Source organism: Cupressus sempervirens, chromosome 10 (assembly GCF_028749045.1).
Source record: "Cupressus sempervirens isolate cs-2001-9-10 chromosome 10, ASM2874904v1, whole genome shotgun sequence".
In the NCBI taxonomy this organism is placed as follows: domain Eukaryota; kingdom Viridiplantae; phylum Streptophyta; class Pinopsida; order Cupressales; family Cupressaceae; genus Cupressus; species Cupressus sempervirens.
The window spans coordinates 623315781-623332629 of record NC_143127.1 but is presented as its reverse complement, the minus strand read 5'-3'; the positions used below and the strand labels follow the sequence as shown (position 1 = coordinate 623332629).

At 34.1% G+C, this 16849-nt stretch overlaps 1 protein-coding gene across 8 annotated transcripts in view; it reads right to left on the bottom strand.

The window, feature by feature from the left end:
* Window positions 1-2631: 2631 nt before the first annotated feature.
* LOC149535380 (uncharacterized) overlaps window positions 2632-16849 on the bottom strand; it is a 60830-nt gene continuing 46612 nt past the window's right edge. For all 8 annotated transcript variants that reach the window (XM_089806639.1, XM_089806636.1, XM_089806637.1 and 5 more), the window contains exons 3-4: window positions 3288-3449; window positions 2632-2993 (exon numbers count right to left, since the gene is read on the bottom strand). In XM_089806639.1, the coding sequence (XP_089662765.1) occupies window positions 2873-2993; window positions 3288-3449 (283 nt within the window). In that variant the 3' untranslated portion in view covers window positions 2632-2872. The remainder of the gene's footprint in view (window positions 2994-3287; window positions 3450-16849) is intronic.

Sequence of the window (16849 nt, the reverse complement as noted above, 5' to 3'; positions counted from 1 at the left end):
CAAATTAGGTAAATGAAATTACAGAGCCGATTTACCATCAAGTTTGCCAACCTTTGTATTATCAAAAGATATTACATTTATAGTATTTTGTCATCCCTTGGTTTTGGCAGAGCAACAGTCACATAATAGGAAGAGTAAAAGATTAAAACATAAAAATATCTAATCTGCAACATTATATAGACACATTGCATCTTTTCCATCGATGATCCTGACTCCATGACACTTCTAGAAACACACTATGACTGTTTATCTTCATGTGGCTTCGAGAAACCTTGTAAAAATCTTCATTTCTTCCATATTATGCTTTTGGCGCCACATTCATATAATTTGTATCTCTATGGTCATTGTAGGTTTGAATTCTCATCATCAATCTCGAATCAACAATCACAATTAAAACATAATAGACCTCTTTATTTTTCCTTTGTGATTTCCTCTGTGGGTCCCTCTGTACACACATGTCCAGCGCTCACTTTCCCGCATTAGTTATCTTTCATGCATCTTTGAAAAGTGGGAAAGCGAGCGTCATTGATCCTTTAAAATCTAACAATTGAATGATATCTCCTCTTTTCATGTTACATCTTCACTGTAGTTTCAAGCTTTAACAATTATTTTAAGCACGAAATAGTAATGACTCAAATTACTAACCGCATCACAGCTTCACAACTATCATTCATACGATGTCTTCTCGATGCGACGATACGATATTTAGTCTTTTGCAATGCAGGTCCACCTATTCCACATGTCGGCACCAAGTTTTCCCGCTTTGGCTATTTCTCGTGCATCTTCGAAAAGCGGGGAAACACCAAGTGTTGATCAATTGAGATTTGACAATTGCCATGAAACTAAAAACCCTTTGTCATGTCATAAGCTTGGAAATTTGCCCTCGCGATCTCACGACCCACTGCATTTCGTAACATTGGAAGACCTTTCGACATGTGCTCAATTCTTTATGCTTATGCGTTTGGCCCCACTCAATTTAACCTTTCTGCTTACGATCTCACAATACCCTTGCTCTCGTATGGTCAAGAGTCCCCTTTTTAGCCCTTGTGATCATACGCTAGCCCCTATCTCATAACATCGGAAGACCTTTCAACATGAGACACTTACGATGACACGACAGTAGGATGATTGTAAGATTGAAAACTTGAAAATACACACCCTCGATGCTACAACTACATGATATATCGTAAGATCGAGATACTCAGCACTTGCCTTTACGATCCTCCACCAACCTTTAATTTGTAACATTGAAAGACTTTATGATATGTGCTTATGCACTTGGCCTTACTCAACTTTAACATTTCTTTGCTTACGATCTCACGACCGTCGTAGCTTCTCAACTCAAGCCTTATGACCATATGACTAGCATAACTTCTTAACTCTACAATCTTAGCTTCCTGATCTTACACCTCATATCTTCGCAAGCTCACATTTTACTACTTACGATTTCACAGTCCCTCGTAGCGTCATATCTCTATTTCTTTCCTTACTCGATCTTACGATTAGGGTATCATATCGCATATCATCGTAACTCCTCTATCTTAAGCCTTACGATCTCACAAAGCCTTAGATCATCGCTTAAAACCAAAAGAATGGGGGCCCAACTAATAGGTAAGCGGTTGACTTTTCAACTGACCAATTGCGTACATTCTTTTGTTAATTGACTGTCCACCAACCCATGTAACTTGCTACGATCACATTTGAACCATCCATGCATTGAATCGACAATGCACGTTCGCTTAACTTTACATTTTCATGTTAAAGGGTTTTGACTACTTTCTACAGCACAAATTGCTTTCTCTACATTCTAAGCTCGATCACCTGTGATGTCTTCCATGAAAACTGTAACATAACGTGAATCCTTGTCTTCAACATGATTAAGAATAGAAAAAGATGAATCAGTAAAATATCCAAATCTTCTTCTCATCAGAGGAACGCATAACAAACCCTCCAAAACCTAATCACCTAGCCTTGGACTAGTGCATTGCTCGCATGATTTTCCACATTAGGTTAGCTCAAAGGGATGATGAGAAGAGAGGTCATCCTATGGGCACTCTAGACTCAAGACTCAAGACATTGACACTTTTGATTTGACTCAAACCTAAAGCAAAAAAAGAATGAACTGAAAATTGGGCAACAGCTAGAAACCCTTAGTTTTTATCTTTGGCATTTGGCATTGATCAATAATGAAATATCATACTATCAAATGATTTAGTTTTACAAATCTATATATTTCTTTAAATTTTTTGTATATATGCACGTGTACCCAAAAGCATCTGAACACCCCCAAAAATTCTATACATCCACGTACCGGGTTCTTGTACTCGCATCTATACCCACACCCAAACCGATAAGTAAGGTTTGACTGCATTCAGTAGCATCATAGGATTGCAGCATACAGTCTTGACACTGTTCTTGATAATGCATTGGCTATGATATATTTGCACTCATTGAGTTGAACCACAGATATGCACTACTCACAATCTGATAAATGAATAAGAGGTAAGAAGATGGCTTGGAATATAGCAACACTGTATCAATTATAATTTATTTCTTATGACATTGAGCAAGCCCACAAATGTAAGTTATTTATAATCTGAACAATTGAAGGAAATAGGAAAGAAGAAATAATGAAATATAACAGGATTGCCTCAATGATGAATTAATAAAACATGTAAAAGGAAAATGAATGAACCATGCTCCAAAGTAAGCATCTTAACAAGTAGCAATAAAAGGAGCCCTTTACTATGTCTGTTAGCTCTGATGCGAACTTCATATTGAAGGCAAAATTTCATAAAAACCTGTCCTTTTACAACGACATATATTCTTAAGCTTATGCCCACCCAACAATTGTCACAAAACAGGAACTTGACTATTTGTTGAACTCTGTATCTGGCACAAGGGAAGAAGATGCTTCTAGCACCTTTAGTCGACATGGAACATTGTTGAACTTAGCCACAAATGTTGCTGCAGCCCAGATACGTTGCACATCACTGTGCATAATAGAAAGCATGGAAAAGCTATGTATTAGAAAAGAGCATCAATGTCAGCAAAGTCTTCCTGGAGTACATCAGCATTTGGATAGATATTGTCTGGGAGTGGGATATCTAACATTAGCCAGACTTTCTAAAAAAATGGAATAAGACCAAAATAAAACTATATAGATTTATATGTTAGTATATCTCTGACTTGTTTTATATGCAAGCCTGTGTGTTTTTTCTCATGATCAATAAAATATATTGACAGGCATTCAAATATTTGAAAACATGATATTGAATATTACGTACCCTTTTCTGCATCGCAAGGTGGCCACACCAGTTAATGCTTTGAAGTCAATCAAGTCTATCAGTAAAGCTCCTCCTATCAAACCATACAGCGTTGTTAATGCTTCTTCTAGAATTTGCATAAATGTATCTTCCGTCGCTTTCATAACAGGAGCACCTAACTGCCTAAGAAAAGACAAGCAAATGCACCATTAACATTCCTGGCCAACAGGTAAGTTGTTAAAGATATCACCTCTCCTGATCAAGAAGATGCACAGGATTGAAAGAAACTATCTAAAGCACTGTGTGCCATGCCTACAAGAATAATGCAGGTAAGAAACTTTCTTTATCAAATGAACAGGACTGCAACAAAGTGTCTAAAGCACTGTATCATAGAACAATACAATCTATATGCCATAATTTACCAGAAAAAATAAAAGTAACACCCAAAAATATGACTAGGAAATTAGCTGGTAAATATTAGAAGGAAGTTGGAACAGACAAAGAGAAATAGATCATAAGCTCAGGTGTGTTGGTGACAGCTACAAAAAACAAATAGAAATATTCATTGATTTGAACTCGATATATGGTTCTTTGCAAATATGTTTATAGATTAAGGGTCAAACAATTCTATGGAAGAACATGGGACGATCAGAGTCTGTTAGGGTTAGTAGTTATACAATGAACTGACAACAAACCTTATGATGGTCATTATGTCCATAACTGAAAATGACATGCCAAACAAGTACTAGATCCTAAATGCAATTCCAAGAACATTACAACAAATGAAACAGTCAACTGGTACATTTTTTTATTTTCAAATTAAATTTGCATTAATCAGAGAAATTAATTATGAGGAAGGTGTCTATCAACGTAATAGAACAGCTTCATGAAGCATAAGAGCAGTAAAGAAGACAATAAGTATTCAGGAGCCCTATTTGAGATGCAGAATAGGAAAGTGTGACACAACAGTTATCCATTACTATGAAAAGAATGTTAATTTGAATTGAAAGTGAAAAGTGATTAGACACTAATATCTATACATAAGGTTCCAAAAGAGTGTTCACAAAACAATCTATTTTTCACTGGGACGGTGAATACAGGGAGGTTAAGACTTAAAAAGGTGACATTGACTTTCCTCATTCAGGGAGTGTAACTGCCAAAAATTAAGAGGCATTAGTTCATAGTGTGGGCCCTCATCCAATAGCCAGTTGTCAACTCAAGAACATTAGATCAATGAAAGAGTCAACTGCTACAACATTTTAATTTTCAAATTAAATTTGTATTAATCCGAGTGAATAATTACAAGGAAGGTGTCTGTCAGCAGAGTAAACCAGCTTCATTAAGTATAAAACCAATAAAGAAAACACAAATTTAAGAAGTCCTGTTTAAGTAAACAGATTAGGGAATCACAGCATAACATTTATCCATTAACATTAAATAAAAGTTGATTTGAATTGAAAGTAAAACGTGATCAGACACCTAACATCTAAACACGAAACTTCAAAACAAGTGAGCACAAACTGAGTCATTGATCCCTGGTGTGGATTCTCATCCAATAACTAGTTGCTAACTCCCATGGGAAGGGACAAGAGCTTTCATCATTTAAAGGGTGGCTGTAGTTCCTTGTTCTTATGTATTTGCATAATTATGCATCAAGCAGTCTCCAATAAGGACAAAGAACGAATAACCCATGTGTGTTTGTGGCTTTTGATTATGGTATTCATTCATGGACAAGTACTCATTGCATTGATGTGTTCCAATCATTCTCAACCACATGGACGATCCATAAAAATCTGTCTATATTGAAGGATTGAGAGTGATCTAAGCTATTTGTTTTCACAAGAAAATCAGGTCTTCTTTTTATGAGTCTACCTCTGCAGTCAGATGGTTTAAATTAAGGGTTGTAAGTGACAATGGGAGTGCTGTAGAAGAAATTCACAAACTGAAATGGACTGTAGAAGTTTGGGGGATGTATTTTGGGAAATTATGGGTGATGAAAGGACTAAATCTTGTTTAGTGAAAGATAAATGAAGGGTGAGGAAACAACACTGAATTTTAGGCATGAGCATAGAGAAAATTTTGGAGAGCTGCATGGGTTGTGGACATAATAAAGAGGTCTGATGTGATGAAGAAGATTTGACATTCACAAGTCAAGATAGCTCAATTTATTCCCATCTGATCTATTTCTTTTGGATGGCAATATTCATGTGAAGAGACCAGAACCAATCATGTGGTTGAAGCAGAGGGACATTCTAACAGGGACGGCATGCTTAGAGCTGCTAGCAAAGCTTATTGTGTTCATTATAATTGAGTTAGGAGTGACCTTAGCTCACTTTCATCTGTATGCTATACTTTCAGCATTGCGACTCTTTTGTTTTCTGCTTAAATTTGCCCTTTTATAGCTGCTTATGTATAGGTGAACATTTACTTCCTAAGCCTCTAATTTAAGGCAGTTTTTTGGAAAGTCTAGAGTAACAGGATCGAATACATAGAAAAGGGGTAAATTCAGAGTAAACTACCACATAGGGTTGCAAAAGAGAATTTGAGAATAGCACATTAAGAATCTTTGTGAAGCGGGGGTATACTATTTTGAAATTTAATGATTCTGAAAAAGCATGATAGGTAGAAGACAATAACCTTTCAAGAGGCTAACCTTAAATTTTTTAACTATGCTTATCCACATCTAAGTGAACAACATTAAACAAGAGTGAGAAACAGTAACTTCACCTAGAGGGGACGGAGGCACCAACCTCCCAACAATCCCCCCTCAGAATGACCTGAGGGATTTGAACCCATAACCCAGCGCTCTGATACCACTTGTTGGAATCACCGCTGTCATTACACCAAAAGCTCAAGCTGTATCCATGAGAGGCGGTTAAGCACATGTCACAAATCAATCCATCCATCTATGCTAAACGGTACCTTCACCTAGAGGGGACAAAGGCACCAACCTCCCAACATAACATACATTTCTTAGTCATTTCATCAATGATAGTCGTGTTACTTCATACAGCTATGGAATAAAGTTTACAGATGCTGAATGACTACATGCAATTATAGAGCAAAAATGTATTCCTTCTGAATGACAACATACAAATGTTGCTCTTTTCATCAATGTGCAATTCCATGACTCCATACAGCTGTAGAGAGCAGGTAATTATAAGATATACTTTTGATTTTGAAATCTTGACTTCTCAACTTGAACTTAACTCATACGACTTCTACTCCAAACTATGAATGCAAGGAATCGTGGATGACTTGAACTCTACTAGATGTAGCTTAATCAACGACTCAACCCACCTAGTGCAACCTTCTTAGGTACACTCTAATGATTTTCATATCTATACCTCTTCAATTTCCTCAAAAGAATGCAAACTAGAGATTGAATATTAGTTGAAGTGCTTTCATTCATCGGTTAACCACACGTGTAATGTCCCCACTATTAGGGCTAGTTTGGGACAAGTAATACCTGCAAAATAAATCTCAGAAATTAAACAATAATAAATCTAACTAAACTATTCTACCCTCTATGTCAACCCCAACCTTAAAGATGTCTCTAGATCGGGTTTCCTAACCCTTAGTTATTTCACTATCTTCCTTGGAGCACAACCCTTAAGATTCTTCTTGGACGGGACATCCTATATCCAAGGCCAATCATGTATGCATATGTTGAAATCATTAGAATATTCTAAAACATCAATCTTAGGCATGTCATTCAGATGGAGATTATTGCAATCTCACATACACACATTATAGAGATGAAGAAAGTATCAGGCATGTCGGTCAAATGGAGATTATTAATCTCACATACCAACATTATAGAGATCGCTTAGGCATGCCAGTCAGATGGAGATTACACGGACCTCACATACCAACATTATAGAAATCATATTAATATGGTTGTCTCGGTCAGATGGAGATTATAAATCTCTCATACCAACACTATTAGAATTTTAGATAAATCTCTTCCCTCCCATAAGGAGCCATTTGAACTCTTGATAAAACATAAAATATATTTCTTAATTAAACACAATGACATTCATCTATTATCTATTTGAAATTTCTATATATATATATATATATATATATAACTTAAATAAATAATTTACCTTATAAAGAAACCTTAATAGAGTAGGTGTGTAATGCCTTTACCATTTTTAGTGGGCTTCCTTAGTCCTCATGTTATAAATGCCAAATCCTTTTGTCATCTCCTTATAAATTCTTTAATTCTTTACCTCTCCTTACTTTTGAATGGTGATATATTTCTTATTAGTATTTGATACTATTATAAATTGTATCCCTAACTTTCATCAATTATTGGTTTGACTTAATTATATCCATCCAATGAATCAATATTCCTCCTTTAACGAGGCATTGGCCAATTGACAACTTCAGCAGTCTCAAGGATACCAAAGACAAGATTATGTTCAAGTTCATGGATGGAAATATTTGTTTTGGTTTGGTACATCTTTCCATGACTAGTTAAGAAATATTTCTTTGTTTTTCTATCCTCTTATTCCTTTTTCCATATTGGTTCCTTATAATTTTCTGTTTTGTCATATTCCCACTCTCTTCTTTTAAACCAGTTATGTATTTATTCAATTCCCTCTTTTTAATATTATTTTTTACTGCCTTGTCCCTTACGTCTATTTATCTTATGCTATGCATGCCTCCTTATCGGTGTTTGGGTTGTAATGTTTTTTTTATGTTCTACTTTTATCTCATTTGCCCGTCCTCTTAAATAGAGTGGGCCTACCTTCTAAAAATGGTCATGCCCTATTTATGTCCATCAGCTTATCCACAATGCCCAGTAAATTAAGAAATGATGCCCATTTTATTATTTATTAAATGTATCTAAAACAAATTGAGGAAGCAAACAATTTAATTTAATAATTATTATTAGCGAAGGGTGTTTCTTTATTTAGTTGATTTTGATAATTATAGATTGATAATAATATTTCTTAATATCTATTGTGTTTTCTATTTATATATGCAACAATAATATCAATAATCAATAGTTGTATTTGAATACTTATATATCTTTATCTTGTATCTAAGACAGTATAAGTTTGAATTTATTTCTTATTTCTATTTTATTATTATAACTTATTATTTAGATTTTATCTCAAGGAGGGGATATTACAGTCCTACCCTCCCAAAATTGCTTGTCCTCAAGCAATTACAATTTTCATTTATTTCATTAGATCACAACTGATCCATGACTCTTATTCAAGTTCCAAGTTTGAGTTTAGTGATACAACTGAGAGTTTGAAGGATGAAATCAAGTGCATTTATATTGAATGCTATGAGTGATTCCATTCTGATTATTCATATGTTGATCAGATTGGTGAGTTTAAGATTGATTCTCATTTAGTATTTAGTGATTGATTAAGCATGATTGATAATTGAATAACAAAGAATTACAAATCATAGACCGATTATTAGATTTCATAATGTTTTGAGTTATTCTCAATGAGTCACCAAAAGGGGTTTTAAGCCAATATGATTGTTGTAGTTGATAAATTATTTAATGATATTTTGATGAATGACTTGAATGATGATCTTTTCTTTCAAGGATTAATGTACGTTATTATGCATCAAAAATGAAATCATTTTAAGAGAATGATTAATAACCCCTTGTAGAATTAATAATTTAGCATATTAGGCTCAAGTACTTTTTACTTCTTGCATGTCCTCCTTAAGAGGATGGTATTTCAATAACGCGGGGGATTGGATACTTATCTACGAGTAGGCTTCCTCAAGGCATTGGGAGTGCATGTTCGTACTCATCTTGGAATCTAGCTATCTCGAGAGGATTTACTCTGCCTCTCCTAGATCAAGAGAAATCCCTTGTATAGATTCATCATATAATTTCAGGCTTTATTATTATATGTATTCAATAGTATGATCTTTATTGACTCAAATGTTTATAATTGCGCTTACCCTACAGGATGGCAAGATCATAACTCTAATACCACTATAATGTCCCCACTATTAGGGCTAATTTGGGACAAGTAATACCTGCAAAATAAATGTTAGAACTAAAACAATAATAAATCTAACTATACTATTCTACCCTCTATCTTAAACCCAACCTTAAAGGCATCTCTGAATCGGGTTTCCTAACCCTTAGTTATTCCACTGACTTCCCTTCAGTGCAACCCTTAAGATTCTTCTTGGCAGGAAATCCTCTATCCGAGGCCAATCACATATGCATATGTTGACATCATCAGAATATTCTAGCACACTAATCTCAGATATGTCAGTCAGATGGAGATTATAGCAATCTCACATACCAATGTTATAGAGATGATGAAAATCTCAGGCATGTCCTCAGATGGAGATTATTAATCTCACATACCAACATTATACATATTCCTTAGGCATGTCGGTCAAATGGAAATTACATGGACCTCACACACCAACATTATAGAAATCATATTATTATGGTCATATCAGTTAGATGGAGATTATAAATCTCTCATACAGACACTATAGAATTTTAGATAAACCTCTTCCCTCCCATAAGTATCCACTTGAATTCTTGATAGAACATAAAATATATTTCTTAATTAAACACAATGGCATTCATATATTATCTATTTGCAATTCCTATATATATAACCTTAAATAAAAAGTTTACCTTATTAGTATTTGATGCTATGTATAAATTGTATCCCAAACTTTTATCAATTATTGGTTTAACTTAATTACATCCATCCAATGGATCAATATTCCTCCGTTAAAAGGCATTGGCCAATTGAAAACTTCAGCAATCTCAAGCATACCAAAGGCAAGATTATGTTCAAGTTTGTGGATGGAGATATTGTTTTGGTTTGGTGCATCTTTCCATGGCTAGTTAAGAAATATTTCTTTGTTTTTCTATCATCTTGTTCCTTTCTCCATATTAGTTCCTTATAATTTGCTGCCTTTGTCATGTTCCCACTCTCTTCTTTTAAGCTGGTTGTGTATTTATTTAATTCCCTCTTTTTAATATTATTTTTTGCTGCATTGTCCCTTATGGCCATTTATCTTATGCTATGCATGCCTCCTTATTGGTGTTTGGGTTTTAATGTTTTTTTATACTCTCTTGTCCTTTTATCTCATTTGCCCGACCTCTTAAATAGGGTGGGCTTGCCTTCTACGAAAGACCGCGCCCTATTTATGTCGGTCGTCTTATTTTCAAAATGCCCGTTAAATTAAGAAATAATGCCCATTTAATTATTTATTAAATGTATTTAAAACAAATTGAGGAAGCAGTCAATTTAATTTAATAAATATTATTACTTAAGGGTGTTGCTTTATTTAGTTGATTTTGATAAATATAGATTGATATTAATATTTCTTGATATCTATTATATTTTCTCTTTATATATGGAATGATACCATCAATAATTGATAGTTGTATTTGAATACTTACATATCTTTATCTTGTATCTAAGACAATATAAGTTTGAATTTATTTCTTCTTTCTATTTTATTATTATAACTTATTATTTAGATTTTATCTCAAGGAAGGGATGTTACAACAAGGCACTCTTACAATCAACAAGAGGCTAGTGGCCCAGATTTGTTCAAGTCAAGAAAGTAAAGTTCCACAATTACTCTCATCGAACTAAACTACTTCTAAGCAACATGAAATGAAATCCTAATCTTAGTGAGAAATGCAAAGAACTATGCAATACCTCCAAAATGATCATATATATCCACCATGGAGACCAACAATGAATCAAGAACAATTTTGGTAGTACTTCGGCAACAATTCTCCAACATAACTCCCTTTTGCAAATGATGTACTTTATATAGGGGCTCAATTACAATAAATGGCCAAGATTAATTTGCAATCAAGGGCCAAGATTAAACTACATAAGCCCCAATTAGGGTTTCCATAACCATAGCTACAAATATTAAATGCCCACCCAATTACAATTAAGCACCACCATTTCGGCCAGTAGAAAAATGACATTGCCTTCCAAGGACCAATAAGAAATTTCAAATGCATAACAACCAAATAAGGTGCAGTAACAAGTGGACCAATGAAAATAGAGCACATGTAGAAGAAGCCACCACCTAGTAGACCAATGAGAAAATTCAAATGCTTCCAAGAATCAATAAAAAGGGCCATGTCAGTCTATGCCACTTAGCATCAAATGGGCCAACTAGAATAAGGCATTTATTTTTAGCCAATAAGAAAAAAAGGTTACATAGACCTATGCCATCTCATCACCTCAAAAAATGTGCTCCTCATCCTCATACTCCTTTTCACATTCAATGAACCTGGACACAATCTCATTAATCATCTTCATGGGTTCACTTGGCATATTTATATTGGTTGAGCAAAGGGCTGCCACCTCAGCAAACTCTTATAGAAACCTGATAAATACCCCATGTTGATGAGAAATCATTGTTAAGCTTTAAATTGTGATGTCTCATATTCTTGCTTCATCTTCACTATTCTTCCTCTGTTGCTCTCTTTCTCTTCAAATGGTTCTTATCTTGAATCTCGACTTCTAGTGATAATTGGGTTCTTTTCATCTCATTATTGATGCCTTTGCTTTTGAATTGATACCTTCACCCTCATTAGCTCCTGCAATCCTTCCACTACCACATAACACAATGCATTAGATTTCCATATTATGAATTTCATGCCAAAGTCACATCATGGTTAGTACTAACAAGCTGAGCCTGTAATTGTTAAGGAAAAGAATCGAGGTAGAGTTTAACTTCTGATTCAATAATCTGATTTACTGTGAAGAAGTACTCTTACACAACCTTCTATTCAGCAATAGTACAGTGGCTGAAGTATGTAGAGCTTGAAGATTATTCTGATCTATTACTCTTGTCTTCAGACTAAGCAATGTATAATACTGATATTGTTCTTTGTTTGTTGCAGGTATATCATATGCAGATCGCTAGTAATAATATGTGTGTATTGATATGTTTCTAGTGATCCACAACGCTCAATATATAGACATGTTGAGTGGGCAGTCTCATGTAGACATGACTCTACATGCCATGTCTTTACATGAGGCGTCCATTTCCAAAACATAATTAACAAAGTTGTCATCATAATCATGATCACTAATGGCATACAGAATAAGCCCGATTTCCACTGCCCACGATAACAATATATTCACAAGAATATTCACAGATTGTACAGAGTCTTTAGTCATGATTATGCACAAATTGAATATGACAGTTACACTATTTGATCACCTTGCATCTTGGGTCGAACACTACCAAGATCAGATTGAATCATCTGATACTGATATGCAAATATATATATGTGTGTGTGTGTGTGTGTGTGTGTGTGTGTGTATCAATAATTTGAGCACTAACTAGTCAAAATATCCGACTGATGCTATACATTCAACACTCCCTCTTAGCGAGGGAGAATATGATTATCTCCCAAGATGGTGATCTTAGGCTCTTATCAATCTTATCAATAAGATGCTTATCAACACAAACATCCTAGAAGGATGTTAATCATCTGATCTATGGTACATTCTAGAACAGTACTAAATATAGTCTATCATTATCTCTAGTCCATTTCAAGACTTGTAGACTATCACGATTTTATTGTCATAGTTTCTAGCATAGCGCAGAATCAATAATATGACAAAAATCAACACACATGATATCATGCCCTCTAGCTCATTTTGTGATGTCCCCACTAGCAAGGACAATAATACCTGCAAAACCAATATTAGAATTTATACAATAATAAAATATATTTCCCTATTCTACCCTCTATCCTAACCAACCTTAAAGGTGTCTCTCCATCGGATCAATAACCCTCTTGAGGATCCTTAGATCCCTATTACTTCTCCGTCTTCTATGAAGTGCTCCCTTTAAGGTCTTTCCTAGAAGAGACATTCTCTATCCAGGGCCCTTGACACATATGCATATGTTAGCATCTACGGAATATTCTTGCCTTATAACCATATTAAGATCACTCTCTTCCCAAAGGGACCCTCTTGATCTTAAGCTATTAACCATATTAAGATCACTCTCTTCCCTAAAAAGGGACTCTCTTGATCTTAAACCATTGACCATTAAGTCATATGTGTTATCCATTTCAAATTCCATCTTTACATATACATATGTATATTGCATAAATTATCCACAAGTATGATTTATTAACATAAATAAATTCATAAACATAATTAAACAAATATAATCCATAAACATACCTTTCTTACCTTCCTCTTTACTTGGTCCACGTGGCTCTATCATTAGTCAACCCTTCAATAAATTATTCCTTCTAGATTATCTCAACCCTATATTTACTTTCTAAAATCTTCTTTTTCTAATTATAAGGAAAGGATAAAATATTTATTTTGTTTCTTCTTTCCCAAGATTCACAACTTTTCACAATACAAATACTTTGAAAAGTCACAACACTTCATTGTTATAATCCTTTCAAAAAGTCACAACACTTCATAACTAAAATCCTTTGGAAAAGTCTCAATACTTTATAATTACAACAATTTTGAAAAGTCGTAACTATTCATAATTATGACCCTTTTGAAGGTTCACATCCTTTCACTATCATTGATACCTTTTCAGAAAGTCACTTCCTTATTTTCTTCATATTACTTTCCTCTTCCATTTTCCATTCTTGAACTCCTATCTTCTCTTTTTTTTCCCTCTCTCTAAAATAAACTATCCTCCCTTTTATATCTTAATTTTAAGAGTCATGTCTATTTGTTAAATATTTCTTGACTTTTCATTAGATTTAGTTAATGTATATTATTCTTTCTTATATTATTTATTTACTTACTTATTTGTATTTATTATTATTTAATATTAAATTCTATTTAGAAAGTTAACATACTTTCTACAATATTGTCTCTTGTATTTAATTTTTTTTATTTATTTATTCATTGTAATTTTATTATTTTTTAATTATTTAAAATATCATACTACATATTATTTCTTTGATAATATAGATTAAATAATTATTATTTCATATTTTTATAGTTTAGTATTAGTTTTAATATAACTTTATTATCATTATTTATTTAATAATATTGTATTATCTAATTATTATTAAAATTTTATCTTAAAACGGGGATATGACACATTTTGGGACAAAAATTAAGTCAATCATGATGTCTTTGTTATCACACGATCCGGCACATTCTGGGACAATTTAATGAAGTCTATGATAACAAGTCAATCTATTGTTGAGGTCGTCACCTTACAATAGAGACCTAACATCTCATAAAATGAAAGATTGTCATTTTTCCACAAATAGACACATGTGCACAATAGTAACTCTAAATTCAAGAGAACGTATATATATTTCACAAAATAAACTGAGATTGTTAGTCTCAGGAGTTTACAATAACAATCACAATGTCACCATACCAAGTTTTCCTCTAAAGTAATTTACTTTCACTTTAGCAAGAGGTCTGCTAAATATGTCAGCAAATTTTTCTTCAGTTCTGACGTATTCTAACTTGATAACACCTTTATCTACCATATCTCTAATGTAGTGAACAGGTATCTCTATATGTTTGGATCCGTTGTGGAAGACTGGATCCACTAAGAGTTTGATGCAACTTTGATTATCACAATGAATGACTGTAGGTTTTAGAGGCTTTACAAATAGCCCAACCAATAACTTCCTTAACCACACTGCTTCTCAAGCTGCCATGGATGCGGCTATGTACTTTGCTTCAGTGGAACTTGGAGCAACAGACGATTGCTTCTTGCTAAACCAGGATATCATTGCAAATCCAAGACTAAAACAACATCCTATAGTGCTCTTTTGATCAGTCGAACATCCGGCCCAATCAGAATCTAAATATCCATGAAGCTGTAACTCAACTCTTTCATATTTCAGCCTAAGTCAAATAGTGCCTCATAAGTACCTCCAGATGTATTTTGCTGCCATGAGGTGAATCTTCTTAGGTTCACACAAAAACTAACTTAGTGCATTTGTGGCATGACAAATATTTGGACGAGTGTTCACTAAGTACATTAATGATCCGATTATTTGTCTATAATATGTAGGATCAACGGCCTCAAACACGTGTGCTTCAATTTTGAGTTTATGGAGATTTGTCTCCATAGGTATGGATAGTGGTTTGCAGTCCATCATGCCAAATCTATTCAATATGTCAGTGGTATATTTCCCTTGATTTAGGAAAATGAATTCTCTCTTGTCTTACTTATAATCCCAAGAAGTAGTGTAGAAGTGCTAAATCTTTCATTTCAAATTCAGCTATGAGGTCTGTCTTACATTTGATAATGAGACGATCTTCACCTGTAATCAGAAGATCATCAACATAGAGAACTAGTATTAACATATCTCCCTCTAATTTCTTGAAGTATATATTGGGGTGTGCTTCATTTCTTGAGTACCCTAGTTTGGTAAGGTAGCTATCTATTCTTTCATATCAGGCCCTAGGTGCTTGTTTAAGACCGTAAAGGGCTTTCTTCAGTTTGCATACGTGTGACTCTTTCTTGTGGAAGACAAGCCCTTCTAGCTATTCCAAGTATACTTCTTCATTAATAACTCCATTCAGGAATGTTGTCTTTACATTCATCTAATGCACCTTCCAACCTTTGGATGCAACTATTGCAAGTATAGTTCTAACAAATGTGTACCGAGCAACTAGAGCAAAAGTTTCATCATAGTCAATCCCTTCCTTTTGTGAGAATCCTCTGGCCACAAATCTAGCTTTGTGTTTCTCAATACTATCATCAAGAGCTTGCTTGATTTTGAATAACCATCTTGAGGAGACAACAGATTTGTCTTTGGGTCTTGGCACAATATCCCAAACATTGTTTTTTATAATAGATTGATATTCCTCAATCATGACATCTTTCCAAGCTTGAGTTTTTAGAGCTTCTTCGACATCAGAAGGTTCAATCTTAGTGGATTCATTTATGTGAGTAACATAACATGAATGATTTCTTGTCCTCTTGGTTTCTCTAAGTACTTCATCGGGTACCCACATTGTTTTCTTCAAACATTTTTCTTGCCCATAAGGATCTTTTCTTGTTAAGTGGATTTGCATATTCTTCAGGATCAGATGCAGTGCGTCCATTATCTTCTATGCCACTCTCTCTCTCAATCATAGAACTTTCATCATTATTAGGAATGGAATCATCATTAGGTTCTTCTATATCTTTAGAAGTTTTGAATGCAGTATCTTCGTCAAACTTGACATCTCTATTTATTTCAATTGTTCTTGATCCTAGCACATATACTCTATAGGCTTTAGAAGAATCACTATAGCCAATGAATATGCCTTTCGTCCCTAATGGCTCTAGTTTAGTTCTTTTCTCCTTAGGAATGTGGATATATATTGGACAACCAAAGATTCGAAGATCACTTAGGTCAAGTTTGTTTCCTACGAAAAACTCTTCAGGAGTAATGTTTTCTAGAATTGCATGAGGACATCTATTTTGAATATATACAACAATATTAGATGCTTCTGCCCAAAATGATGTAAGTATATTTTGATTGTGCATCATTACTTTAGTTGCTTCAATGATAGTTTTATTTTTTCTTTCTGCTACTCCATTCTGTTGAGGATTATATGGTATAGTATACTCCCTCTTAATCC